At 47.6% G+C, this 26,638-nt stretch overlaps 1 protein-coding gene across 1 annotated transcript in view; it reads right to left on the reverse strand.

Moving 5' to 3' along the window:
• LOC8051240 overlaps positions 1-26,638 on the reverse strand; it is a 103,856-nt gene that overhangs the window by 30,668 nt on the left and 46,550 nt on the right. Inside the window, exons 15-20 of the mRNA XM_029967524.4 lie at positions 25,617-25,902; positions 22,699-22,865; positions 21,403-21,560; positions 19,684-19,939; positions 14,268-14,553; positions 7,980-8,146 (exon numbers count right to left, since the gene is read on the reverse strand). Coding sequence (XP_029823384.2) covers positions 7,980-8,146; positions 14,268-14,553; positions 19,684-19,939; positions 21,403-21,560; positions 22,699-22,865; positions 25,617-25,902 — 1,320 coding nt within the window. The remainder of the gene's footprint in view (positions 1-7,979; positions 8,147-14,267; positions 14,554-19,683; positions 19,940-21,402; positions 21,561-22,698; positions 22,866-25,616; positions 25,903-26,638) is intronic.

The raw sequence follows: 26,638 nt of genomic DNA on the forward strand, positions 1-26,638 counted from the left end.
TTCCTTAGAAATAAAGTTTAACCTTTATCTTCATGAACCATCCAAGCTTGTTGCTGAATAGTTTGGTGTTCTTGGCTTGCAACATTTTTAGTCTCTTTCGTGCTCACAGGCAAGACGAACAGATCATTGAAATCCAACTTTAGTGCTCTCGCCCAGATCCACCCCAGCTTGATGTGCCTTGTGTCAGTGAAAATAGCCTCAAGCCTGCACTTTACCTTGGAATTCAACCTGAAGTTCATGTTGGCCCTTTACCTAAATTGGCTCCCTGTTGGAGCTTCAGTTTGTAAAGAGTTTAGTTTAGCTCTGGTTTGTCAGGGCAATGCCAAGTTTGAATGTCCAGTAAGGTAACTTTTGAACCTGTGTATATTTGAAGTTCCGCTCGTTAGCCATCAATCCGAGCACGAGTCCGTGCTCAGCCTGCTGGCACCCATGATGATCATAGCATGTAGTCTGCTCTGCTATACCTTTCATGGCATCGTCTGTGGGTCTGGCGATGTTGAGGGATGCTTGAAACCTTCTGTGGTACAGGTTCCAGTCTTTTCCCAGATTAAATGATCCTGGTCCCAAGAAGTGGAAGACATTCGAAGTTACCCTCTGCGATGTCTCGCCCGATTAATTCATCACCTTCAGCAGTTCTTCAGTTACTCGAGATAAACCTTTGTCGCCTGTTTATAGCAGGGTCGACACGACCCTAGGTTTTTCTATGTACAGGTTTATTACTGGTCTGGGAGCTGTGCGTAGGGACACACCTGCACATGGTGATCACCAAGAAATAGACTTTTATTCGCACACTTTTGATTGCGACTACGAAGGGCTGGCAGTGCTGCTTGTGCCGGTAATGCATATGACGATGGTGCTGGCCACAAGAGCCTCGTTGAGGTTGCTGCTCGCTCATCTTGAGCGCCAGGATCAAACTGTATTCACGAGCGCCAAACGCACCATCTCTTTAGCTCGCCAGCGTATTCTAGCAGCACCAGCTACACTACTACTACACTTCTCATGACATGTCTTGTGCTTTTATCCAATCATCCTTCTCTGTGATAAACTGGGCAATTGGTCACTACAGTAAACAGTATGAAGGTTCTGCGTAACAAGCACCATTAGTGAAAATAACGATAGTTTGTCACATACAGAAACACATTTTTTGGTGCAAAATTAATTTTTTTTACCATTCAAGTGATTTCTATTTGCCGAAATGTTTTGGCGGCTGGGTGCTTGAAGCGGAAGTTTTGTGTAAGGATTTGAGATACTGTGAAGAGTGCTGGCTAAAATGGAGCCCACAACTGTTTTATTCTGCATCCAGATATCCTGTGTAGGTCTCAGACGGGAATTCTTGGCGAATTCTTGCAACGGCACATGCTGGCAGGACACGTCGATTGTAGCGGCCCAGTCGTCGCCACATCCACCGTGTAAATTGCTTGTACGCAACGAAACGGAGCCTGGGAGATTGATAGGCAAAAGTTTGTAACTCATAACCGTAATACAAATGTTAGAGGTGGCAGTCAAATTGTGTCACACACTGAAGACACTAATACTGGATTATTTAAGGTGCATGCAAGAAAATAAAGATGCCATATTTTCCGGACTATAGTCTGCAGACTAAACATGCTTGAAAGTTGAAATTTTACTCGATGCGGACTAAACAAGGATTTGTTTTGTTTTTTCTAGATCGTTCTCTGTGACAAGACGTATGTTTTATGGATAATGGGGTATATTAATGTTGATCTATGTATGATACAAGTAGGGGTGTCGCAGACTTCTGTTGAACTGGATTTTTAGGTCGGGGTTCGATGAACCTTCAAACTTTTAACCAGATTCAAACAGTTCAACTTTGCGGCCAGACCTTGATACAAACATGTCTAGGTTTAGAGAATTAGAGAACTGAAGAAGTTAATAACTTGCACTGAAATAACCAATGAGTGCTGCCCTTAATTCATCCCTTAGCCATCACCACCCAATCAGAAGCCAACTGGCCAGCCTGTCGCGCATGCGCACACGAGTCAAACCTTTTACAAGAAGTTAAAAAAAGTCAAACTCAAACCTCGACCAGTTTGTGACGCCCCTAGGTACAAGCATCTTTGTGAGCTAATACAGCAGGCATATGTCAAGGTGTGCTGCATATGATCATTTTTATGTTTGGGCTTGGCACTAAGTTCGGACTATTTAAGCAAAAGCTCTTATTTGTGACCCCAAATTATACCCTGCAGACTACGCGCTGGGTGCGGACTATAGTCCGGGAAATAAAAAAGATTTAGTTTGCAGAATTCTAACAAAGGGAATGCAGAACTACAGAGATGTGGCGTTTCAGTGTGGCCATCTGGGAAAAACGTGAGCCGAGTGCTTGATTTTTAATGTTGTTTATGTCCAATGTTTATGTACTTTATTTATTGACAGCCCAGGTTGTATATTCAAGTGTTCCGTTTTTATTTTATTGAGCGTATTAATCCATAGGCTGTACCTGCTATAATGCCGAAGTTTTCGGCACTGCAGGTTTTTTCTGTAAATAAATAAATAAATACTGCTTGTGCATGTAGCAGGCTTGAAGGCTTACAATAAAAGACTTGCATCATGTGTCAATCTTCTGCCTACCTTGTATTTAATTATTTCTTGTAGGACAATGTAAATGCGTAACAGGGCCACGGGTCCATATCACATGAGCGAATGACGTTTTAGCGAACAGCGACATTTGAGCGAATCGACGTTTTAGCGAATAACGGGGCGCGCGTTAACCCATCCGCCCCGCTGCGCTTACGCCGCTTTGCGGCGACAGTCTGCGGCGGCTCATTACAAAAATGTGAACCCATATGGCCCACCCGAAAACGCCCCTTCGCGGCATCTGACTATCCGCTGGAGTGTCATTTGGTGAAACGTGGCCGTCCGCTAAAACGCCATTCGCTGCAGGGTCTCGTCGCATAGGAAGCTCATGGCGATCAGCAAGAGCACTTTAAGTCATTTTAATCGACTACACACTTCTGTTCTCCCGGCGCCGGGTGACGTTCCTCCTCCTGAAGAGCCCAAAACGCGACACGCAGCACACAAGGCTGCAGGCATATCGCCGCAAAGTCGGTGTGCTCCGTTATGCAGCCCTCCGGGTGTGTCGCGACCGCAGGTGGGCATTCACGGCAGCAGACGCACTCCTTTGACGTCGGCATCACGTCGCACCGCTTACAAGAACACCTGTGATTTGAACGAGGGATGTGAGACAGAGGCTAGCTAAAAGCAGCACGAAAAGATACGAGGGAATGAAATGAGACGAGAGATTATTACCATGCCGTCGTGGTGAGCCGCCATGCATCTGGGTCTGGAGTCGGGCTAGGGCTAGGGCTGGGCGCAAGCGAGTCCTCTTCGCTGCAGGATACCCTCCGACGCTTCGACGGCGTGTCCGCGTAGGGAACAAGCCCCATCGACTGACTAAAATTGAGCATTCCGCGCTGGACATCGCTCAGGCTATCTCGCCAGGCCGCCATGTTCTTCGCGATATACATAGATACGAGATTTAGATACCAGAGCCACTCCACGGAAAACTGCAAAACCGGAAACTCCGATACTGCCCCGTTACGTCATTGAGCACGTGACCCGGAAGCCGGTGGATGAGTTGAGGGTGTTTGAGCGGTGCCAGAAACTCCAATATTTCGCTTTTTTTTACATAAAATCTAGGACACGCAAACGAAATCAGTTTCAGATCTTTAGTTTAGAAGTCTCTGAGAACAACTCTCATAAGCCTCATAAGTATTTGACCAAAGTCAGGAAATCATTGCACAGCCCCTTTAAAAGGGGTTCCTGCCTAGACGCCCTCAGGCGGCTTGGGCGGGGTTACCTGTGGTATCGGTTTCTTCTGGGATGACTTCTTTAGTTTTGAGTCATCAGGAGGAGCCAAACGGATGGGAGGAGACTCACTCACATCCATCCGCTCCTCTTCAGGTGAGACGGTGGAGCCAGCAGGAAGGGCCTGCTGCTCCTTAGATGTGGACGGCTCCTCGGGAGGCTTGGTGCGAGGGGCTCGCTCCTTCCTCCTAGGAGGAGACCGAGTTTTCAGGGCAGGCATGTCGTTTGACAGCCTGTCCCTCTGAGTGGGAGGGGCACCAGTGCCACCTCTCTGAGGTGGAGGGCACGCCGCCACCTCTGGTTTCTTGGTAGGTGGGGGCTGAGCGACGGCCTCCCGGTTCCCAGAGGGAACCTGGAAGGGTCGAGGCTCGGAGGGTGGTGAAAGCCCCCTACGCACCACCTCGACGAAGCCCCCCTTTGCCAAGAAGGCATAGCGCTTCTTGGCCTCGGGGTAAGGGAGGTTGTCCTTGGCTCTCAACGAAAGGATCTCTTTCTCCTGTTTCCATATGGGGCATGCGCGCGCGTAGGCGGGATGTTCACCATCGCAGTTAGCACACTTCACTTCATTCTTGCAGATGTCGGCAACGTGATCAGTGCTTCCACACTTTGCACAGATGTTCTTGCCTCGACAGCTCCGAGCGCCATGACCGAACCGCTGGCACCGAAAACACCGCAGCGGATTCGGTACATACAGTCGGACATGGCAGTGGAGGTATCCTGCCTTCACGAATGCTGGGAGAGTGTGTCTTTCGAACGTGAGAATAACATGCTCGCTTGGAGTTTCCACACCATCCCGTTTGAAAATGATCCGCTTTACAGCAACGACACCCGATGGTCGGAGGCCTTCGAGAATTTACTCTTCACTAGACTGTAGGAGGTCGCCCTCGGAGAGCACCCCTCGAATGGTATTCAGTGTGCGGTGTGGGGCAGCTGTTACTTGGACGTCCACGATGCGGGACAGTTTCTGGAGCGCCATGCTTTGATCCTTAGTGTTGACTTCGACAAGGAGATCACTGGAATGCATCTTCTTGGCTTTGTAGTCATAACCAATCAAGTTCTCAAGAACTTTTGCCACAATGAAAGGAGACATTTTTCCCACGGGGCGCTGTTCATCTTCAGAATGAATAACAAAGAATCTTGTGAAAGTTGCAGGTTCAACATATTTTACTTTGGTTAGTTCAGGATAAGGCCGCTTGGACGCTTGTCCTGAAGAGGTTTTGGTAGAGGACGCCATAGAAGGCAGATAAAATTCAGCATCCGTGGCGTACCGCCCACCACGGAGCCCAACATGGGGACAGGCAGCACCTCATAACAGTTGGAGCTTGTCTGAGAATGTTGCTCTGCCAGTACTACCAAGACGCTATAACCAAGTGTGGTTCAAGACAAGAGAATCTATTGCCACCCAAGGTTAGCCCTTGCCGCCAAAGTGGGTGAAAAGGAAGGAAGAGAAATGAGAAGGGTAAAAAGAAGGAGAAGAGAACGCTGAAAGAAAGGAGGGGATAGTAGAAGTGGCGACTGACTGAATCATCCTGGTCAGGCCAAGCCAGGACTCCCGTCTACGGGAAGCGGGGGCCGAAGTGGTGTATTGCCTCACCCGGGGGGCCCCGAAGGGTCCAAACCTACCCCGGGCTCGGCTCAACCACCAGGATGCCCTTTTCCCCGGACACGGGAAAGCCACGCACAGCCAGACGTGGGCAGGCGAACCCGCATGGCTCGGGGTCCGTGGAGACGCCACTCTCCAAACACCTGCTTTCACAGGTGCCCCCTGCGGGGCTGATCAAAAAAGAAAGCACACCACATAAACTTCCATACTCAAATGTCAATTGTCCAGTAATTCTAAGTTTCATTGTATTTTTCTTTAGATTCATATTTGTAACTTTTTTACCGTCCGAATTTTTCTTCATGAAGTACAGACTGTGTGCAATACTGGTCCGGAAATATCATCATTACGTACGATCGGGACGAAATGTCTTCGGAAGGCATTCCTCTAACGAAATTGGTACTGCATACCCGCGAGTGTGGGATGGCATTCCAGTTCGTTCAATCGGCGTTAACACATGTAGGCGTTACTGGTACGAAAACAAACGCAGAGCGCAAAGCGGCAGTGTAGAATATATCAGTCGTGCCGACACAGTGGCAGACATGATCGGGAGACCAAATTTCTCGCGTCGTACGGTACGGGTCCATCATTGTCGCTGTCCCACAAAACATCGGCGAGGTGAAAAACTGTGAAACTTTGGCCCCACGAGATACGACACATGACTATTGAAGCACTTAACGACACAGCACCAGCAGCCCTTCAAGAGCGGTGCAGCCGGAAAGTCCTCAGAATGACACGTAGCTTCCGCAAGCCGCCGCCCACTTTAGGAAAGGCCAAACTTATGCAGTTAGCGAACTCTTCTTTGTTGCACGTTCGGGGGTCGATGTTTACGGTTTAGCGATTCATTATTTGATAAGTTAAGTTTGTTGTGTGGAAGTTTGGACGACGGGAAATTAGTCTGCAGTAAGGAGCGCCTGGGGTCTTGTCTGTAGATGACAAACTTTCCCAGTGGCGATATTGGCGGTACAACTGCTGGCCTGGTGTCTTTAAATTGCATCACACTCATGATATATTTGGCGCTATATTTTTTCCTAAAACACCTTGAACGTCGCACAGGTATGTCAATATGCAATAGGGCAGATTTGGTCTTGCATGATTGATTTTTCACCCTCAACTACTACAACAAAGTTACCGGCTGGTCCCGCAGACTTCGTTATAAAAACTTTTGACAGTACAGTCGCCGACCGTTTTTTCGGACTCCGATAATTCAGACTTGTTCGATATTTCGGACTTAAAGGCGGAACTGTGACTTACGCCATAGAAATAGTGCATATTCACAACCAATGTTTCGAACAGCTTGAAGTCTGAAAGTTTGATAACTCAGACAAAACCGTAGCAAGCGATCAGCGGAAAACACCATCGAGAAGCGGCCACTTTGGATTTTATGTTGGCTGCAAATGGATTGGCTTGGTTTGGCAGCGCTACTTGAGTACTCCTGAGTCCTACCGCTAGGTGACGCTATGCTAGCCCTTTTTTCCAATTAACTGGACGTCATCATCATCATCATTATTATCATTTTGCTTTGTTTTCCCGTTCCTTCGCGTCGTCAGTCGCCATTTTGCGCTCGTGGATTTGCGCTTCTTATCTCGTTCGGAAGAGCTGGCTTGGACGTCATGGCCCCATCTGTTGTTCTGCCGCCGCGATGTATCGTTAGGAAGCGCAGAAAGTACTCGACCATAATGCTAGAAAAGAGGGCAGTGATTCTCAAGCTAACAGGAAGTTACCGAACGCAAACGGAGGCGTAACTTGAAACAAGGCACTATTTACCGCTTTTTTAAGCCCACTTGGAAGTAATAAAGGCAAGTTTTTCAATCTGCTGATTTTTCGGACTGCTCTATCATTCGGACGTTTCTTCGGTCCCTGCGAAGTCCGAATAATTAGTCGGCGACCGTAATTGTAAAAAAATAATTATACAAGCTCGATCATAATGACAAAGGCAAAGACTGATAAGCACGGAATGTGCAACAGGCCTTTCGGGGAAGAAAAGGGGCGTCCGAACAACACCGCCTACCAAAGGTTCACTCTCATTTCTGACACACACCAATAGATGATGGCCTCGCGTAACAGGAAAGGCCGCAAAGCGTGCGCCGTGATGCTTCTAAGACTTTGCTCTTACACGATCCGACCACCGGCCCGGATAGCTTGGTCGGCAAAGCACTTCAATCACAACCCCCAGGCGGCGAGTACAGATCCTCTCGGGGGACTAAAGTCTTTTTATACGGTTCCCTACGGGCGTAACACTTTCCAGTGTCGGTTTTTCGTTACAGCGAAATGTTACGGAACTGTGAAAATTGCCGACAAAACACATTCTGCGTTAAAAGAGCCGCAATGGTGGACGTGACAGAGCAGGCACCTGCCGCATCCACCACCGCTGCCACGACACCGCCAGGGTCGCGGCCGGCGACACTTTTGCAACGTCATTGGGCAGACGTAGAGGGACCACTGTTTGGGGCGCGGTAAACACATTAATCGGAGGCACAATGCCTGCACCGCCTGCCAAGCGCGCCATCGAGACCGCGCTTCATCAACGAATGACCCGTCCCCCTCCACTCACTCGAAGGAAGGCAGAAACCTCTCGACCTCTTGCCTCTCTGCTTCGGGTAGCGCGCTCATCTCCATGGCGAGCTTCGCCTTCAGGGCCTCGTACGCCTCCTTCGGCTGCCGGGCCCCAGAGTTGGAGAGCAACAGTCGATGCTCCCGCTCAAGGTGTTTTCCCACGACCTGCAAGAGAGTGACAGGCCATTCTTTTAACGCGGCTCGCTCTTAGCTACTTCCTGTGATACGCTCCCATAACACGTGGGTTCTCAAGCCAGATTCCTAGGAACCCGCAGGTCCGCCTAAGTGTACTAGGGGTACTTCGAGCCCCCCAATTTTCTAGGTTGTCCCCGCCCTCAGAGTAAAGGCTGGTTCATGCACATGCATTGGCTCACAACAGAGTCCTCGCTATCTCTTAAAAAGAAAAAAATGCAGTGGCACAATCTACGAGGTGGCCCCACAGCTGTATTTCACTAGGGCCAAGGTTTTGCAATACTTATGTACCGCATTTGCACAAATAAAACGAGTTTCTTTCCGAAATTACGTGCTTTAAAACGCACCTCGTGTTATATTCAGAATTGAGTTCAGCCACGAGGTGCATAAGTCGGGAGAAAGCCATCCCTCTGGCCGAACGCAAAAGATCGGGTGGGAGAAGAAAGGGGGGGTGTGGGAGGGAAAAACGTAAAAAGTAGGCGTGTGCGAATATTCAAAATTTTTAATACGAATTGAATATTTTCCTTATTTGAAACATATTCGATTTGAAAACTGCATATTGGGAAGTTCCTGAATATTCGGTCAACGCAGAATATTCGAGCAAGTAACGAATAACCTGCCTGCCGCGCATTCCCCATGAATATGTTTACAGTGTAGACCGCATATAACGTATGCCGCGGGAGTCACAAAAATCCGCACTATAAGCGGTACCGCGCTATAACCAAAACCTCAATTTTTCAGGCCAAAATACATGCCATCAGACAACTTACCTTTGTAAAAGAATTTATTTCTATGTTAGATGAAAAATAAAGCTTAGTTTGAGGAAAGTCTTTATTTCACCAGACTATTACACTTCTCTCTCAAGTGTGTCACACATTCTGAAAGAAATGAGCGACTTTTGCCTGGCGCAGCCTTTTAACGGCGTCGCGGGCTGCGGACGGACGTCGCGAGCGTTCGGGAATGCTAACCCTAATCACTTTTCTCCGGCGATGAGACGCGTGAAAATTCGCATCCTTTATACGGTACGCACCAGTAATACCTTCAACTTGAGCACAGGCACGAAATGCTCCAAATAAGAAATCTGGGCGATGGTCGAAAACACAAATGTTTAGAAAGCACCACTGTAGTCGAAGTAAACAAACACGACGACACGGGCGTTTCTGCCGTCTTTAGAATGCCGCCACAACATCGCCGCACGAGTAGGTGGATCTTCCTTTCTAGTATGTGCTTGGTTATCATAGCGACACACAACGAAAATTCACAGTCAAAGATAGCGCTTTTACGCGGAACGATGAACTTCCACCATGCCGTCTCCGACGACGATCACAACCGACGCCATGTTCACGGATAGAAGCTGGCCTGCGACCGGCATGCAACGCGCGCGAACACTTTTCGACCTGCAATTGGTTTGTCGTTGCGGTTGTTTCCAACACAGCGGAAGGACGCACGCACGCACGTGAACGACACGTGCATGCGTCCCTCCGTCGCTATGGCAACTGAAGCCTCCCTCTTCGCTTCTCCCGCTTTTTCGAGCAACCTCCTTGCCTTGCGAGTGCCGCTCGCGGCTAGCGCCGTTATCTAGTGTCGGCGCGGTCGGCGGGCTGTTCGAGAAACCGCACTATAACCGGTATTCCCCTTCGCGCGCCTGCATTTTAAGCGGTATATAAATACATGAAGTTCTATGGGAGGCGCACCGGTGGTTTAAAAAAGCCGCGTCATACCCGGTCCTGCACTATAAGCAGTTACGTTGTAAGTGGTCTATACTGTATTAGGGGCAAAGCACCTTAGGGTCTAGCCTTGTCCGTCCGTCCGGCTGGCGTCCGTGCTCACATAAAGATAAAAAATGTTTGCGCAGTCGACAGGATTCGAACCTGTGCGGGGAGACCCCAATGGATTTCTAGTTTATCTCTTTAACCACTCGGCCACTACTGCGGGACGAATAGGGGGCTCTGAGATGCGGTAGTAACTCAAGAGCTGGGGATGTCATGGATGAAACGTTGCATGTAGCCGCTCAATGTCTATACAGGAGAGGGCGCTGCGGTCAAATGCGTATATAATCGCGTTAAACTTCGCATGCATCGGCTCAACGTTTATAGACGAGAGGGCGCTGCGGTCAAATGCTCAAATGCGTATATAACCACGTTCCATACCACACATTCCCTTTCTGACATGGACCGTTGACTTAAGCGGTGGCGATGCGTTCCCACATCTTCTAGCGGATCCAAGCTGATCCGCTAGAAGAACCACTGGCTCTGCATTTCACCGACCATAAAGCAGTAATAATGAAGTCGAAACGCAACCCAAAACTCAGCACTACCCATGAGCAATAAAAATAAAAGCCGTTTACAACTCCCTGTGACGCCGAATTAGAGCGCAGCTCTTGAGGAGGGAAGGGTACTGGGGGGGTGGGTCAAGTGATCTCGGGGGGCAGGGGGGTCATGTGACCTTGTAGGAGTCACGTGACTTTGGGGTGTAACGTGACGTCGGGGGGGGGTGTCACGTGACGATGACGTCATCAGTGACGTCACTGATGACGATCACGATGTGGATACCAATGACGTCATCAGTGATGTCACTGATGACGTCATCAGTGATGATGATGATGATGATGCGGTGCGGATGCCGGTGACGCCATCAGTGATGATGACAATGACGATGCGGATGCCGGTGACGTCATCAGTGACGTCACTGATGACGTCATCAGTGATGATGCCGATGACGATCAGGATGCCGGTGACGTCAATGGGGGGGTCACGTGACCTCGGGGGGGGGGGGGGGGGGGGGGGGGGGTTATCCCCAGGTCACGTGACCTGGGTAACCACCGTGACCCTCGTGAGGGTAACCCTAGTAACCCTTTTGAGGGCAACTCTCGTGACCCTCGTGAGGGTAACTCTCATAACCCTCGTGAGGGTAACTAACCCTCGTAACATTCGTGAGGGTAACCCTCGTGAGATTCACCCTCGTAACCCACATGAGGGTTACGAGGGTTACTTGCGGTTACGCCGACGGCGACGCCGACAGTGACGCCGCTCAAGCCGGGAACGAGCACCTAAGAGCTGCGTTCTAAAAAAAAATTAGCACCATCGGCACTACCTATGAACAATAAAATCAGTGTCATCAGCACAACCAGAGCTTCGCCCCAATCAACATCATTCACCCCGTGTGGACATGAGGTCATTTTTCCACTGAGAAAGGCCTCTGATGCGTGCATCATCAGTCTGCTCCGTCTCTATACGTCCGATGGCAGCAAGACAGGATCAGTTTCGGTTTCTGCTACACCAAGCCCTTTGTTATGTGGCACTTTTATAACAAATATGTGATGTAATTGCACGTTCTATAAATTGATACAACAAAATAAACCTTGAGAGTGAAATATAAATATAAGATAAGTCTTGAGAATGTTATCTAACAAAAATGTTTGACAAGTAAAAAAAAAAAAAAAGCTAGGTGCGAGCAGAACATTCAATTGCCATTGACAACAACTCCTGCCACTCCCACGCAGTCAAAACTAGGAATGTCGCGAACTTGCCCAGGTTCGAGTTCGACCCCAGTTTGACTTTTTTCAACCTTCAACGTGATGTTCGACACAGGTTCGACTAAAGTTAGACTTTTGTGCGCACGCGCGATAATTAAAAAAAACAAGTTGACTCCACCTGGCGGAGGAAAAGTGCAATATTTTTTGGGTTTATTGGCATCACTGGTTCACATTAATAACTAATGAAAGCGTTAAAAACGCATATTTTCGCTTTTATATGGTGTAAACATTGGTAAACAGTTGATGAAATATAAAATAAAGTACTTTCTAAAATATTTGTTTCCCAACATTCGAAATATTCGCGTGGCAGCCCGGCAAAACTGTCGATAAGTCAAACTTCTTCGAACTTTAGTAAACTTTTGCAGGTTTCCTGAGTGAAAAGGTCTTTCTACTGGCGGAAATGTTGTGATGGCGCGTAGGGAGCGCTTACTCTCTGAGCACGTTGAGCAGTTAATTTTCCTACACAGTGATTTGTAATGAGTGCATAACTAGAAGTATCTTTAGCCCAGTAAAATGCAGTTGCGTCGATTTATTTTAAAAAGGCAGTAAAACCTGCTCTTACGTCTTGTGTTGAAATTTTTTTTATTACTAGACACATATTCAATATTCTATTCGATATTCGAAGCCCGTTTTTCGTCTTATTCGTATTCAATTCGTATTCGAAAATTTCAAAATTCGCACACCCCTAATAAAAAAACATATTTATCGCTTTTGTGTTTGCACAACACAAACCGAAAAACATGCCACAGAAATGCCGTGCACCAGACGGGAATACACTGGTCAATTCAAGTGAAGTCAGGCTAGGCCAAGTCATGTCAATACAAGCCGAACCAAGACCATCCACCGTGTTTACACGTGCAACACAAGTGTTTGTTTGTGCATAGGGACCAGAACAAGAATGAGAGTAATCGTGTATCAGGTCCAGCAGTCTTCTTTCTGCCTGTGCATGTTTTAGTTTCTGCTCCAGAGTGGTTTGGTGTTTTTGTTGGTGATTCTGCTTTGTGCCAGAGAGTTGCTTTGCTTGCGGGGCTTGGCCAGCCACCCAGCTCACGCTTAAGAAAAAGGCACTCTTAGACAAGCCGCCGTGTGCTGCCGCATATTTGCGAAGTTGCCAAGTGAATTGCAAACGCGACAGTCAGAAGGACCTAAGCAGTGAGAATGAGTGCAGTCAAAACATAAATTGACCATTTCTTTGCTTCCCATTCCCTTTTCACTTCTGCTATGCCTCTGAGCACGATATCTTTACGCGTTATAATACAGTTGAACCTCGATTTAACGAAACCCAATTTTACAAATTTCCTGATTTAACGAACAAATTGGGATTCCCCGCGCAGCTTATGCGCGAGGTCTCCCTTCCTCGACTTTACGAAGTTCCCAACTTAACGAAATAATTAGTGGGTCCCGGTGACTTTGTTAAATCAAAGCTCAACTGTAGTAATAATATTTTTTTTTTTCGTGACGGCATCAAAGCTCGCTTTCTGGTTATATTCGTGGTCGCATTATATTCACACAAATATGGTACTATCCCTTGTCTGGTTCAGCCGGTCAAGATATTTATTTACGAGAAGCAGAATCTAAGCATGTCCGGCCAGCAGGACATCTAGTTCCAAACACTCGAGTCGTGAGACAGGCGAGCCCATGCTCATAGCTTGATGGCGAGATTGATACGAGAAAGAAATAGGAAAAAAATACGGAAACCGCAAGCGTTCCGCGCCAACCCGACAGATGGCGCCGGAGTTTCCCCCTGTCGTGAGTGATCGCAAGATGCGCGGTTGTAAGCTGTCCTGAGTGCGCGAACGAGCCTCAAGGTGCTCTTCCACGTCGAGCACTATTTCAGTGGAACCATGTGCTAGACAATTCCTACTATGTGCGTCGTTCTTTACAACGTCCGCAGGATTATGCGCCGCTTTATCGTGCTAATGCCAAGAACGGGAGGGGTCCCTCGGTTATCGGCGAAGAGAAATGAGCGTTTCCCACGATAAAAAAGTTCGACAACACCCGCTGTAACGGAAGAGTGTCGTGCTGGCCTCCAGCGAGCGACACAGAGAATCTAGTGCTGTGGCTTGATCATCTAGGGGGAGTTGAGAGAGTGCTCGCATGTATGATGGGAGGGTGTCGGAGGCGTGTAGGGAGGGAACAAGCGTGTACCTCGGTAGAAATAAGGAGACGCAAATGGGTGGAACGTGGGGTGGGGCAAGAGATGTAAGCCGCACGCTCTACTTCCATTGGAGCGCTAGCTTCGACGGAACTTCCTTCTTCGGAGGCGCCATGCACGACGACGTTTGCGCTGACAAAGCACAAAATGCTAGTTCGTCCATGCAACATCGCCGCAAAGCGACACGCGATGCATTCCGCGTTACCACAGTCTCTATTGCGGCAGCACAGTAAAAGGGGCAATCTTTTTACCCCCCCCCCCCTTCCCTAGGGAACCAACAATTGATCGGAAAGGCCAAATAATGCCTTCACAATAACAACCTCTCACCAAAAAGAGAAAAGGGAAGAGCCGAAAATTCTAGACACCAGCATGCACAATTGCCACAGTGCCAACGCAGCCCTCACCTGGGCCATGGTGAGGGAAGAGCAGAGGTGTGGAGCGTTCCTCATGTCGAACACCTTTCCGTCTTCCAACACCTTCATCCTGGGCAGGGGCTGGCTTGGTAGCGTGTTTATCTCCATCTCCTTACGGCAGCCCCGGCACACGTAGTACTTCACCAGGGGAGTGCCGTCCCTGCCATACTTGGAGCTGAAGCAATATTCCCTCGCCGAGCCGTCCTCCCCCTTCACCACCAATAGGGGGTTCCCTCGTAGTGTCTGCCTCCAGAAAAAGTCCCGAACCGGCACGCCACTGCGTAGAGAGATGGTGCTCCGTTCTAGTCAATGGGCACTCACGATCTGTAGTCGCAGGGGGCTCTAGAACCTTGTACTCTTGGAAACCCTTAGATACTTCTGAGCGAGAATTGGGAATGTGATTTATTTTCAAAAATAGGTAGACCCGTTTATGAAAGGAGTCTGCGTAGATCATGGCAAGTTATGAAAGAAGTATGGCAAGTGATGAGACAGAGATGATGTTTGGATCCAGACCGCGAACTATACTCAAATGTTGTGCAAGACATCCAAATGCCTGGAAGCCCAACACAAATCCTATTGATGACTACCAACAGGTGCCTGTTTGCTCGCTGAACTCTTTTTATAAATCGTGGCTATTCTTTCTTCTGTGGGCTTTGGGAAAAGTGCCTTCCCGTGGGCGTTTTAATATAAAAAATTGCGCGGACGATATCACAATGCGATGCCATTGGCCAACATCAGCTGGTGTGACATTTCGATGATACTGCATCAAAATTGAGTGAAAATTTCAGTGATGCTCTGTCGCGAGGTAATGTGACATTTCATTACTTCTTTTACTTATTCTTTACGTCGCAGAGTAATCGCTGCGTGTGTGCTACGTGTGTGATACGTGCCCAAGCACAAACAATCCGTAGGCCCGTAGTTCACACCTTGAAGGCACTCGGGTCACTGCCCTGATACGACGACTGAAGAACCTTATGGCAAGCCGCCAACAAAGACGACAGGTCTTGCGTAAATCACAACCGATCGCACACAGAATAGCTAGCATCAAACACGTTCTCCTGGACGAGCTGCACAAATTGGTCGATTGCCCCGGTGTGTCCATTCTTCGCTTGGTAATATTCTCTTCTGTGTGCCGTTTCACGTTCACGCACAGCATGATCCTGACGTCGAATGTGTTCAATCTTAACACCCAGGGTAAAACAGTCGCTGCCTACACATCAACGACGTTTTCTCTCACGGCTTAGAGTGCCGAGGTGATGGGTAATCACAGATGAGAAAGAGCAGGTGACAAGGGGGTGATCACGTGACCCTCAGCGGAATTGCGCCTCAACCACGACTATTATCAGCGAAAGGGCAAGGATATCTTTGCTGTACTTGCTCTCTCCCGGTGCCAAAGTCATCTGCAATAAACATGCGTATGCTCCGTTTGTTTTCGCAAACACGACACTCGTCCAGTACAACAACCCCAGTACAGCTGACGCTGTAAAATGCCGACCTAGCTTTGCATAAATATGGTATTTGTTTTCCTGGTCAAAACCTTCTTTGGCTGCACCTTATAGACCGACACGCGGGCTTGACATCACGGAGCTGCGGTGGCGCTGCGATCGCGCCGGAGCTGGGTGGTGTGGGCAAAAGTGGGCACGTTTCGCATGGGCATCATAGCATTTCAGCATGCCGCAAAGCCGTGTTGCCATTAATTGCACCGAAAGGTACAAGAAAAGTAGCAGAGTGAGTTTCCACAAGTTCCCGGCAGACTCTGAAAGGCATAAAGGTAGACAATATCTGTGGATCGAAAAGATGGTCGCCTCGCGCGAACGATTGTTTGTGCGGCAAGCACTTTCTTAAAGGCAAGTGCGGCTTCCATTCCATTTCAATCTCCTTCCCAAGGCTTGCATATGTGCAGGGAAACGGTTGTCTGATCGAGACCACCCGGATTTGGTTCCCACGGTGTTTGCGCACAAAGCACCGGCCAAGCACTCGTCGGAGGCTCGCTACGCCCGTGCCAGCAGAAGGGGATCGGCGACAGAACGGCAGTGTTGTAGGCGTTACAGAAAAAAAGTAATGAAATACGTTACTCGTTACTTGCGAATAAAAGGTATGCGTTACTGAGCTACGTTACCTCCAAATAAAAGAAATGCGTTACCGTTACTGATACTTCTGCATTACTTTTTAAATTATGATTTAACACGTTTTACGGTTTTGACGTACAGGTATGCATAAGCTCATATATCAAGAGACATTATGTTCATGCGGAAACTGAACATAATTACTTTACAGTATAGACCACTTACAACGTAACCGCTTATAGCGCAGGACCGGGTATAACGCGGTTTTTTTAAACCACCGGTTCGCCTCCCATAGAACTCCATGTAATCACATACCGCTTAAAATGCAGGCGCGCGAAGGGAAATACCGGTTATAGTGCGGTTTCTGGCACAGCCCGCCGATCGCGCCGACGACCGGAGCAGCGAGCACGCTTCCCTGTGCGACACTAGATAACGGCGCTGACGGCGCAAGCGGCATTCGCGGGGCAAGGAGGTTGCTCGAAGGAGCGGGGAGAAGCGAAGAGAGAGGCTTCAGTTGCCATAGCAACGAAGGGACGCACGCACGTGTCGTTCACGTGCGTGCGTCCCTCCGCTGCGTTGGAAACAAACCGCAACGACAGACCAATGGAAGGTCGGGGAGAAGTGTTCGCGCGCGTTGCATGCCGGTCGCGGGCCGGCTGCTTCTATCCGCAAACATGGCGTCTGTTGTGACCGTCGTCGTAGACGGCGTTCACCTCGTCGTTCCGCGTAAAAGCGCTATCCTTGACTGTGAATTTTCGTTGTGTGTCTCTATGATAACCCAGCACATACTAGAAGGGAAGATCCACCTACTCGTGCGGCGATGTCGTGGCGGCGCTTTCAAGACGGCAGAAACGCCCGTGTCGTCGTGTTTGTTTACTTCGACTACAGTGGTGATTTCTAAGCATTTGTGTCCTCGAACAATGCCCGAATTTCTAATTGGCGCATTTCATGCGTGTGCTCAAGTTCAAGGTATTACTGGCGCGTACCGTATGAAGGATGCAAATTTTTACGTGTTTTCATCTCCGGAGAAAAGTGATTAGGGTTACCAATACTGAACGCTCACAACGTCCGTCCGCAACCCGCGACGCCAATAAAAGGCTGCGCCAGGCAAAAGCCGCTCATTTCTTTGAAAATGTGCGACACACTTGAGACAGAACTGTACTAGTCTGGTGAAATAAAGACTTTCCTCAAACTAAGCTTTCTTTTTCATCTAACCTAAAATAAATTCTTTTACAAAGGTAAGTTGTCTCATGGCATGTATTTTGGCCTGAAAAATTTATGTTTTGGTTATAGCGCGGTACCGCTTATAGTGCGGATTTTCGCGACTCCCGCGACATACGTTATATGCGGTCTACACTGTATCTTTTTTTTTTTTTTTGGTTTCACCTAAATACTTACGAGAAAAAAAGCAAAGAAAAACATGGCTTAACACCAAAAAACACTGAAAATATTGAAGCATAATTTCTTTAAGACTTAGGAAGTAGTAACGAGTAACATTACTATGTTACTTGAAATAGTAACGTAAGTATGTTTCCCGTTACTGTGTCGAAAAAGTAATGAGTAGGTTATTACGTTACTGGAGAAAGCAGCACGTTCCTGGTAAAGCTGTTACTTGTAACCTGTTACCGCCAAGACTGCAGAATGGACAAAGCATTAATGCTTGTCATTCCTTGTGATCATGAGGGTAGGAAAAATATCATACCTTGACTTCAAGACGCTCTGTGTATTTATTTAATTAATAAATACACTCGATCCCACCGACAGTGCGGAAACTGACTCGAATTAATCGTAGGCCTCGAGAGACTTGAACGCCTGCACCGTGTCGGCCGTGAACTGGCTTGGCAAAAAAACTAAATAAACGACGACGTGCACAGTCGACTTCGGTGGCAGCAACTTCGCGTCGAAAGTCCAGCAGGCCTTGTTTACGGCGCAGGGATCCTCGTCGTTGACGCCGTCCACGCACAGTTTGTTCGGATACCGCCGCCGTTCAGGCTCGGGTAGCGAGCTCAAATAGTCGGGCATAGCATACGACATACGTTGTCAGGAAATACAAATCACAAATGAAGCTAGAGGCGTCCCTACAACGTCAACAACAAGCGCACGCCACACAACACAATGGCAAAAACAGAGAGCCGGGGCGCTTTTGCCCACATAGCTGCCACGCATGCGCGGCCTTCCGGCCGTGTTGGTAAACAGAGCTGCTCCGCATGTCGGTCTATAGGAGAATGATGCACAACCTAATCGGCACAGCAAGACCCTTTCTACATTAAAGCGACTGAACTCTGTTATAACTCGGATTTTGTGTTAGCTGAGTAACTTTGTGTGAAATTCGGAGGGTGCTCTTTGGAGTCTATTTTTCGCTGGAAGATCGGGATTTATCGGAGTTTATTTTTGTCCAATTTTCTATTTTTGAAAATTCAGAGTGCAATTTTCCTCTTTTCTTATTTTTCTATATAAGAATAAATAATGTCCAGACAAATACATACACAAAATATGTATAAAAAATTCGTAAGAAAAATCACCTGCATCGAGAGATATTTCAGCAGCTGCATTTGACATAGGCGCCCTTGCGATTGGCAGCACTAACTGTCCCACGACAAATCTTGAAGACAAGTATTCAATAAACGTCGGTACTTTGAAATAACCAAATTCCAAGACGTATAAAACCTTCAGCTGCCCTCACCATCTCATGATATCTACGGGTCGACACCTTTCACTGTTACGCAAACACAACCCCTCCTCCCTCTCAAGCACAAAGAGTATATCGTCCAAACTGGAATCCGGAACAGTGGCTTTTTGTCGTAGACCGTGGTGCAGAAGTACATTGGCCCATATCATAACGAACGAACATTGAAGAGGTAAACAGGGACCTATTTTTAGTAAATTGTCTAAAATAAAAAGCTAAAAAAAAAAAATCTGAATTAGCCTTTTCTCGGGACCACTAGCCCCAGACTCTGACAAACGTTATTTGTAAAATACTGTCTTTTTTGGCTTTTTATTTGGCCAGCGTGAACTTCAAATTCGGAGTTATTAAGATAGACAAGAATTGTCAAACATCTAGCCAACGGATATTTTTCGGAGTTTATCAGATTTATCCGAAAACACGGAATCCTAATGATGACGAAGCCAAAGGGAATCAGAAATATGGTCGCTAAATTCGGGCTCAACGACAGTCGAGAGGGCTCTTATAACTAAAACATTACTCCAACCAGCAAAAAATTTTTGTCTTTTAGCGGAGCGTGGGCTGCCAGCCGCTGGCAGGTGACGTATTTGGGACATCTACTCAACCCCCCCCCCCCCCCCCTTGAAAAGTGAAACTACCCAGTTCCCAATGTGCTCACTTGGGGGGCTTCAGTCGCTGCTCTTCTCGGTCGCAGCGGTCAGTTACGCCCTCCCCCTGCCTGGACTCAGCTTCGGCAGCGTCTCCCGCAGCAGATGTAAAGTCGTCACGAGGCTTCTCAGGTGCTTCGTGCTGAGGAGAGTTCAGCGCCGCCGCTGGTGGCCAATAACCGGGCGACAAAGGGTAGGCGCTGCTGAGATCTGGCCCATCGGTCGTGCTCGCTTCCTTCCTTTCCCCAGCCACGGCTTCCTCGACGCCTGCATGGCACAAAGCTCACCGTGAATTTCTCACCTGAGCACGCAAAGTTTTAAGAAGTAACGCGAACCTTGAAAAACGAAGAATTGTGAAAAAACTTACTACCTCCCTTTCAATTGTCAGCCCCTAATTCATTGAGAAAATGTTAGAACAATTAATTACGAGGCCACTATAGCTTCCGAATGGTGGTCAAAATGCAATATCAAGCCCACCTTACTGCAATCCACGCTCCTGTTCCTTTCGGCTGACGGCCGCCAGCTTGGTCTTGTTATGGAGCTGAATTTTTTCTTCGCATTTTTCCGGCTTTCAAAATGGTGGCGTCCATGTGGTTGCAGCGTGGTCGGTAGTTCCACCTTTTGCGATTGTGAAACCGTAATTGTCCAAGCGCGCATTCCTTGAAATTCATGAATGCCACTGGCCGCGACGCGTGTTCCCCCCTCCCCTCTGCTAAGTCCGAATAATCAGTCGCCGACCGATTATTCAGACTTAGCAGGGACCGAAAAAACATCCGAATAATAAAGCAGTCGGAAAAATCAACAGATTGAAAAACTTGCCTTTATTACTTCCAAGTGGGCTTAAAAAAGCTGTAATAGTGCCGTGGTTCAGGTTTCGTGGCAGGTTTCGCGGCGGCAAAAGAACAGATGGGGCTATGACGTCCAAGCCAGCGTTGTGCGAACGAGATAAGAGGCGCAAAACCACGAGCACAAAATGGCGACTGGCGACACGAAGAAACGGAAAAAGCAAAATGATAAGAAAGATGATGATGATGACGTGCAGCTAAATGGAAAAAAAAAAAAGGGCTAGCATAGCGTTACCTCGCGGTAGGACTCAGCAGTACTCAAGTAGTGCCAGTAGCGCTGCCAAACCAAGCCAATCCATGTGCATCCAACAAAGAATTCAAAATGGCCACTTCTCGATGGTTTTTTCCGCTGATCGCTCGCAACTATTTTGTCAGAATAATCTAACTTTCGGACTTCAAGTTGTCCAAAACATTGACCGTGAATATACACTATTTTTATGGGGTAAGTCACGATTCCACCTTTAGGTCCGAAATATCGAACAAATCCAAATTATCCAAGTAAAAAAAAAAAATGAAGATTGCGGCGGAGCGAGTTTGTTAAATCAAGGTTATCTAGTGCGAGCGCTTCGTTATTCATTACATGAAGTTCACAAATACAAGCGCTTCTATGAGGATCGCGTCGGGGAATTGAAACAACATTAAATAGAGGATTTCGTTGTATACAGGTTAGTTACATCCAGGTTTAACTGTAGAGGTCTTTTGCAGATCTGTCCTCCACATCAAAAACTACCACTTTTCACAGCCTTCACTAGTTGTTCCACAAGTGCCTTACTGATGGGGTAGTGTACATCACCTTGTCACCCTCTAAAACTGCCAAAAAAAGTTCCGGCTCATCACAACAGTCTCAAACAGTCTAAATGTTAAGAGCCCTAGTTGGCTTCTTACATGGTTCGCACGTTCTTGACGAGTCTGACTGCTCCCTGCTGGATTCTTGTGAGGCAGGCTCCGTTTCGGCGCCAGACACAGGTTTCGTCGGCTCGGAATATGGCGCCCACCGTCTGCCGGTCCTACGCATCCTGCGGTGGTACATCGACCTCACTCTCCTGTAACAAGAAAGACATTTCGCAGTGTGAGTTACGCCGGTCGAGCACTCTATCAATTCCCAATAAATTTCGGCACCTCACAATCAAGGCTGGTTCACACACTAGCGACAGCTTACAACCGAGTGCCTTAAAACCTCTTTTACGACCAGAGAACCCACTAGCACCATTTAGTGGGCAGCCGTGGAACACGGCATTTCTGTATATTGCCTTTTTTTTTACACATCTTTTTTCTTTTTTTTTTCCTTTTCTCGAAAATTTTTTTGACATTTAATTTAACAAATACTGCGAAAACCTTTGCCCTCTTAAAATGCAGTTCTAGGGTCACCTCATAGACGGCACCAACATGCCAGTATGTTCTTTCGTCGTAATGGATTGCAAGAACTCCGTCAGAAGCAAACTCAAGCGTGAGAGGCAACCTTTGAAGCTTGGCTTAGTTGCACAGATGCTTCCGGGCTTTTTTGGTAAAACTGCCCCTCCCGTTGCCCAACCCCTTCCAAAAAACTGACCATTTTTTTTTTTAGAGAACAGAAGCGCGAGTTGTGCAGGTGGCTACCAAAGGAGCGAAGTAAAGCTGATGGATTTCGCCTTCGGTTTTATTGGCTGGAATGCATCGACGGGGCTCCCATTGGCAGCTGCGTTCACCAGTTTCCATGACCGCTCACCCCATGGCGCTGCAGGTTGATCAGCGCGCCGTTAACACGAAGCGTCCAAGGTCAGCATGCCCAGGAGAGCACGCGCGCTGACCGGTGACGAAAAGTACAAAGCAGACGAAAAAGAAAGCGGAGGAGCGGCTTGCATGCTTTGCATTCACAACTCATAAGAAGTGCTTAGGTGTAACTCAAGCTTTTTTCTGCTTCACTAAAACACACAACCGCCTCCGAGGAATACAACCGCATAGCAAGCTGTGAATGGATGCAAACTAATTAAGAATTCCTACGGTAGATATTAAAGCCTTTTTTGGTTCCTTTGCCGCAAGTGCAAACGCTCCTCCGTAACTGCACTCGAGGCATCATGGCAGAGGACCCCACTTCTCGACTGCACTGCTGGAAGCCACCCAAAAAAAAGTTGCAACTCTAGCAAGCCAAAACAAAAAGTGCCAATCTTTTAACGTGCGCACAATCAAACGGAGACGACTCACTCGAAGGACGGCAGAGACCGCTCTATGTCCTCTCTTTCCTCCGCAGGGTGTTCGTTTAGGAAGTCCGTGAGGTTGGCCCTCATCGCCTCGTAGGCCTCTCTCGCTCGTCGAGCTCCGCAGTTTGGCAAAGACAGTCGATGGTCCCTCTCAAAGTGCTTTCCGACAACCTGAGTAAGCAAAGGGAAGCACCATGTGAATGAGGATTGAAACAACTTTGAAAAACCTAGAACCTGTCTAGAATCGAATTAACCGAAGGACAAGTGCAATTTGCCCATACATTTGTGCCCCCCCCCCCCCAACGGTACAACATAAACAATATGGCGCACTGTTGATGGTTCCAGTTCATTCCTCAAACAAGCGCACTGGAACCGTTCTTATGTTTGTGCACGAAACAAGCTCGGAAATACTGAAGTAGTTTTTTCAAACAGCATGCTATTTGATAGTCACTAGGGATGCCACAAACTTTTTTCGAACCAAAGTTTTGATGATTGAATCAAGCGGTTCGAAAGGTTCGTACATTCTACATAGAAAAATTCAAAGGAAGTTGAATTTTAGAACTTGTTAAACTAAAAAGTTCGACGCTTTTCGAAATTTCAAACTTTGCACGTTCAAAAATGCAATGTTTTTCGAACCTTCGAGCCTACCGTATTTGCACGAAAATAATGCAAGTTTTTTTTTTGGAATCACATGCTCAAAAAAGCACTTTGCGTCGCATTCGGAACCGAGTTCAGCCCCGAGCCGCACCAGTCTAGAGAAAGCCAAAGGAGAAAGCCATCCCTCTGGCTCAATGCCGGAGATTGGGCGGGAAAAGAAGTTGGGGTGTGGGTGAGAATTTATAAGCTATTGGGCCACGTGAAGGGGCGAATAGAAAACAAAAAGCATTTCTATCGCTTTTGTGTTTCATGCTTTCGTGTTAGCACAACGTGCGCACACAGCAAAAAACGCAGCGCGCCGTGCGGGAATGCGGGCACTGGCCAATTCAAACCAAGCCAAGCCAAGTCAAGTCAACACAAGCCAAGCCAAGACCACCAACCATGCCTACGCAATCAAGCAACACGAGGTGTTTATGGGGAGGGACCAGAACGAGAATGAGTGGGATCGTGTTTCGAGTTCAGCAGTCTTTTTTCTGCCTGTGCATTGTCCTGTCCTGTCCTGTTTCCCTTCGTGCATTGTCCTGTCCTTGTCCTGTTTCCCTTCGTCTGTGTCCCTGTATATTTTTTCTGCGCTTTTTTGCTTGCATTTTTTAGTTTCTGCTCCAGAGCGGTCTGGTGTTTGTGCTGCTTCCTGCCTTGCTTTGCTTGTGGGCTGCCGAGGAGCTCACGCTTAAGGGGGGACACTGGCTAGAGGTCAAACTTTTGGACTACTCAAGTGATCGGAATGAAATTTGCTGGGGAGATTTAGCTTCAGATGTAGGTGTACTGTGCAAACTTTCAGCTCTCTAGGACAAATTTACATACCTGCATAAGATGATGTGTCACTCTTCATTAAGAAATCTATGATATGCAAATGAAGGTATTAAGCATTATTCTGACTGCTTAAATATAAAGTGGGGGATATGGGACCTCGGGCTATCTAGTTTTAACAACTTAAATGTAAATATTTCAGGAAGAGTTTTTACCTCAAACTATAAGATGCATATCTGTCCTATGTCAATTTCTGAAAACTTAGTTTTTTATCACTGAGGACTTCAACTTAAAACAAAATAAAGTAGATAGCCCGATTCCCCAGAAAATTTCAGTTCAGAAACATCTTGATTGTGGTATCAGAATACTTTTACCTTCGAACAAAAGATTCCTTCGTACGAAATTTGCAGCAAAAAGTGGAACTGAGAAAAATGCATTCAAACATTGAACTCCTTTACTTTGTTACTGCCTCACAATGTGTTGAAAACATTTTATATCAACGTAACTATTTGGCGTATGGTTATCAAATTTGGTGTAAGGGTGTATAATTAGTTTCTAAAACTGAAAACCTCAAAATTAAAAAATAAATTTTTTTAAAAAAAATTTAAAATTTAGGTTTATGTCCCTTCTTAAGAAAAAAAGGTCCCAGACAAGCGGTGCCCTGTTCCTTCTGCGTAGTCGCCCAAGTCGATTGTAAACGGAAGGACCTGAGCAGTGAGGATGAGTGCAGTCAAAACATAAACTGATGATTCAGTTTATGTTAATGGACAATTTCGGAGTCCCCTCCAAGTCTGAAAAATCAGTCAACGACTGTAGTTCCTTTTTCCTCGGCTCTGGCAGTTCCTTTTTCTTTGGTGTGAGCTCCTTGGAAGCCCACAAGCAAAGCGAGGCACAAAGCAGAAGCACCAACACTCAAACACCAGGCCACTATGGAACAGAAACTAAAAAATGAGCAGGCAGAAAAAAGACTGCTAGCCGGACCCGATACACGATCACTCTCATTCTTGTTCTGGTCCCTCCGCATAAACGAACGCCTCGTGTTGCATGAGGTCGATAATCTCGGCTTGGCTTGTGTTGACTTGGCCTGGCTTGACTTGGCTTGAATTGGCCAGTTGCCTCATTCCTGCATGGCGTGCTGCATTTCTGCGGCATGCTTTCTGACGTGCGGTGTACAAAAAGAGAAGCGATAAAAATGCTTTATGTTTTCCATTCCCCCCTTCACGTGGCCCAATGGATAATAAGTTCCCTCCCACACCCCATCTTCTTTCCCTGCCCGATCTCATGCATTGAGCCGGAGGGATGACTTTCTCCAGACTCGAGCGCCTTGTGGCTAAACTCGATTCCTAATATAACGCAAGGCATGTTTTAAAGCACGTAATTCTGAAAAAAAAAAAAAAAAAATACTCTCCTTATATTTGTGCAAATACGGTATCTAGTTAATCAATTTGAGCAGGGGCAACTCATAAAAACTTCTTAATTTACTCTTTTACATCTATGACATTGACAGTTCCTCACCTGGGCCATGGTGAGAGGAGAACAGAGGTGCGGGGCGTTCCTCATGTCGAACACCTTCCCGTCTCCCAGCACCTTCATTCTAGGCAGGGCCACGCTCGGCAGTGCGTTCGTCTCCCTCTCCTTCCGGCACCCCCGGCACACATAGTACTTCACCGGGGGGGCTTCAGGCCTGCCGTACTTGGAACTGAAGCAGAATTCCCTTGCCAAGCCGTTCTCCCCCTTCACCACCAGCAGGGGGTTGCCTCGCAGTGTCTGCCGCCAGGAGAAGTCCCAAACCGGCACGCCGCTGCGTAGAGAGATGGTGCTTTGTTCTAGCCGGCAGACGCTCAAGATCCTGGGCCCCGGAAACTCTAGAACCTCGTAGTCTCGAGAAAGTCTTGGATGCTTGGAGTGAGAATTGAAAATGTAGTACAGTCTAAGCTCATTACTACAGACATTTGGATATAACATACCGATTTGTGAAGCTCAATTGATTTTCCTCCACATACCATTGGCTCAACTTCATATCTGCATACAACATACTCCTTTTACAACAGACCAAAATCTTGGTCAAAATCAAGGTGCGTTATAACAAGCTTAGACTGTATACACTATCATGCTGTTTACAAACTATCCCATGTTTGCCCAAACCAGATTGAGTGAGAGGAAGCATTTGCGCATGCGCAGTACCGACGGCAGTGCCATGGCAGCAGTGCGACGTCAAGGAGTTAAGTTGGTGCATAATGGGTCAACCCTCTCTATGAAGGAAGCCTCCACAGACAATTGGGAGTTACGAAGTAACTCCCAATCGTCTCTGCCGGCTCCTTTTATGATGAGCGCCCTCGACATGCCGCAACTGAACAGAAAGTTGCATAATTCGGAATCGCCACCAACTTTCTGAGGTCTAGCCATACAGCACGCACGTTCTTTCGCCCGTATGGCCGTGCGCGTGCGTCGGCACGACGAGGTGTCGACCGCGGCCAACGCCTCCCACGGTCACTGTCAAGGCAAAAACAGCAAGACATCCCTTTCAAACGCCCAGC

This window comes from Ixodes scapularis, unplaced genomic scaffold, assembly GCF_016920785.2.
Source record: "Ixodes scapularis isolate PalLabHiFi unplaced genomic scaffold, ASM1692078v2 PGA_scaffold0__279_contigs__length_252992795, whole genome shotgun sequence".
Classification (NCBI taxonomy): domain Eukaryota; kingdom Metazoa; phylum Arthropoda; class Arachnida; order Ixodida; family Ixodidae; genus Ixodes; species Ixodes scapularis.